The sequence below is a fragment of the Fusarium subglutinans genome (genome assembly GCF_013396075.1).
Source record: "Fusarium subglutinans strain NRRL 66333 chromosome Unknown NRRL66333_c0000603, whole genome shotgun sequence".
Classification (NCBI taxonomy): Eukaryota; Fungi; Ascomycota; class Sordariomycetes; order Hypocreales; family Nectriaceae; genus Fusarium; species Fusarium subglutinans.
The window spans coordinates 1-3,344 of record NW_023502666.1 but is presented as its reverse complement, the minus strand read 5'-3'; the positions used below and the strand labels follow the sequence as shown (position 1 = coordinate 3,344).

At 40.6% G+C, this 3,344-nt stretch overlaps 1 protein-coding gene across 1 annotated transcript; it reads right to left on the bottom strand.

Annotated features, from left to right (window-relative positions):
• Window positions 1–809: 809 nt before the first annotated feature.
• Window positions 810–2,206, bottom strand: FSUBG_14108 (metal ion transmembrane transporter; the record flags this gene model as incomplete). Its single annotated transcript, XM_036679066.1, has 5 exons — window positions 810–1,007; window positions 1,080–1,211; window positions 1,314–1,547; window positions 1,644–2,038; window positions 2,092–2,206. 5 exons carry the CDS (start codon window positions 2,204–2,206, stop codon window positions 810–812), a joined length of 1,074 nt encoding a protein of 357 aa, XP_036530434.1.
• Window positions 2,207–3,344: the final 1,138 nt, after the last annotated feature.

The window sequence follows — 3,344 nt, the reverse complement described above, 5'->3', positions numbered from 1 at the left end:
GCTTATAGTAAGTTATAAGTTAATATTATAAGTTATATTATAAGGCTTATAATATAAGCAGGGTTAAAGTATAAGCTACTTAGTAATTAGTAAAAATAAGTAGGGCTTATGTAATATAAGTACTTTTACCTATTAAGTTATAATACTAATAGGCTTTTAGCTTCTTTTCCTTTCTTAATAAAATAGTTTCTTACTAATACTATATATAAACAGTTCGACTTGCTATAATGTACTCTCCTTATACCTTTGTTAACTGTTTTCTAGTAAGTACAAGGTTTAATAGCTAATTACTATTTAAAATGTCCAATACGCCGTTATAGAAGACATTATATGCAATTTAGTGCCCCTTTGAAATGGGTAATTAAGATTTTCATCTTTTCACAATTGCTATCTGACCTTAAGGAGTATTACCATTATGTATTGTATAACTAGAGGTATTTTCCTAACTAATGAAATCGTCGCTGGCTTTATTAGATACACTAATCCCTTAATTTTAAACAATCCGCGTTCTTATTACAATAACAAAGCGCAGAAAAAAACCAAGATAGGTTCCCCATATTCTACTCAAGCTAACTACGTTAACGTTATACTAAGATAATAAAGTAACCTTTATAGCAAAGTATTAATAAGTCTTATAGCTAGTACCTAAACCTTGTAATTTAGCTAAATAGGATGGCCTTAATTTACAAGAATATTTTTAGTATAATAGTTAACTTATAAAGAAACTACAGCACAACCAGGCACTGGAGTATAATCGACCAATGTACGACACCAAGAGTTGAAAAAAGAGCTATAAAGCAAATAGGCAGCTATACCGGAGATAAGCCAGTTGGAAAAGACTGGCGCCGAGATAACAGGCGAAGCGTGAAGAGCATAGGCACCGCCTTCCAAGCATACCAGAAGAGAAATGTCAGGCCCATAAGAACCAGCGACAGGATAACGTACTCCCAGATATGATGATCTCCATCCCCGCCTGTTATTTCATTGATATTCATGCCATAGATGCTCTATTAGGCACAGATTCAGTTAGAACTGCTTTGAAACGAGAGTGTTCCCTAAAGATATTTGGAAAGGCTTACCGCAGCAATTTGCAGAGGCAGGTAGAAGAATGTAAGCATAGCGACCCGACGAATGCTTGCAGCAAGATAGTTGGCGGCTTTGCTTTCTTGTATTGCTGCGGCCGTATCGTTGAAAGTAGCTAAGTTGAATATCTATAAACTCTTTTTAGTCAAATATCTTGGGTTGAATCTTATACAACGCTATATAATGGTACCCAAAAAGAGTTTCTTTTGGTCATTTCGGGGGACACTGACTAGGTTGATCAATATGTTGGTGTTCGTATCGAGCTCGTGGGTACGTGTCTCATAGTCATTCAAGGTAAGAATGATCTTTTTGAGATAACTCGAGATTGACTCTGCACCCCCCACAGCTGTGAAGAATGGGTGGGACATCATTTGCTTGGCAGTGTCTTTGGCAGAAACTATGCGCCGGCGCACCTCGGACCATAGAGGAGAAAGCTGATGAAGGGCGAGCGAGTAAGACTTTTGCTGCTCATGCGTTGTTGTAGTCGTTGTTATCGTGCGGCTCTTAGTGTAGTAAATGAGTATTCCAAAGTTCAAGGGTTAGGAAGACTTGGAACTTACAATGTGTTGCAGGTGTTGTTCGGCTTCGTCCAGGAAAGTGTTCCAGTTCACTGAGATGATATGGAACATCTCAGATAAGACCTGACCCAAACCAAACTCTTCCTCCCACTTTCCTGGAGGTATTGTCTCTTTTCTCGTCATCAGCTTACATAGTCCTTTGTATATAATATCATCGACTGGATCGAGACTGATCAACCCCATACCGCGGTTACTCCCCGTAGCTTCTACTTTCTCATTCCAGTAGATAAGATCTACTTTTGTGATATGCCACGTGTGTTTTGTCAGCCCTTGGCCAAGGTTGAATTGCGCATGGGGCGAGTTTTGGTTTCTCGTAGCTTCGCTAGGTTTGATTTTGGGAGGATACATGTCCATGAACTGGAGATGGAAAAACGCATCTGGAAGTCTGTTTAGGAACTATAGCCCACATTTGACACATGTTAATACTTACAGTCAGCAACATGATTCCCCGTGCTGGTAGGCACATAAGGGAAGTTGAAGAAGCGCGGAGTAATGTGTAGATAGTGCCCTAGTGCTCGGACAGCTTTGGGGCAAGGCTTGGTCATGATGCTAAAGATTTGAAGTAAGAACTAACTAGCGTCCAAACACAAGATTGCTACCTACAATATGTTGCTGTTGGTTCGTTTACCTGTCACCAACTCTTTAATTAGTCCACGCATCTCGATCAGCGTCTGGGTGTAGCTCCACTGCATGTTTGCATAGGTGAACTTGTGGATACAAAAGTCATTGTCGTTGCGATGTTTGTGGAGATATGTTTCCAAAGTATGGAACGATATACCTACCTGGCCACAGTTGGATGGCCAGGCCAAATGGGGTTCATTGGGATCGATTACTAGTGTAGCTGTTGACTGCAAGTCCTGCATCCACCAAGCTTTTGCGAGAGCCATTGCCGGAGAAGCTGTGATTGCCAATAACTGTCAACGAAGTAGAATGAGCAGTGAGAGTTTTAGTAAAAGCGATCAAGGCTTGACAAGAAGCTTGAAAGAGGGGGGCGATGCACTATCAGTGGAATGGTGTATCCGACAGCCTGCTTTATTTTCAACCTAAAATAGAAAGTTGCATACGTCCACGTGAGCTTTGCGAACCAATTATGTTCTTTCTACTACTGTGCGCAGGCTGAACTAAATCCTGTCGCATTGTTTAATTTTCCTCGAAAGCCCGGTTATAGCAACGCTAGCGTTGCTCTGGACATACACATGAGCGCTTAGAAAAGCCATCTACATAGCAACAATTTAGGACGTGAGCTGAAAGAACGCAGGCGAACCGGTAAAAGTTGGAGAGATCTATCGGAGCCATCTCCACTATTCATCATGGTCTAATTACTCGCAATCCTCTGACCCAATCGTGTTTGAATGGTATCCCTTTCTTTCAAGAACTACCATTACGCTAACTACTTCAAAGGCAAGACTTGAGAAGACTAGATACCGCAACTTTGGAGTTAGTGGCGAGTAGAGTCCTAGCAGAATGTCCAAACGAGCTTATACGTGCTTGTACTCGTCTCGCTAACAGAGTGGAGTCAGCAGTCACATCTCATCAGGCACTCATACCCGCACAACCGGTTGTGCGTTTAGGAACATACCTTATCTATACAACCGGCCTTATTAAATCGAAAATAAAAGCTATTAAGAAAAGGATTTAAAAGTAAAATTTATAATAATTGGAATAAGTAATTTAAAATAGTAA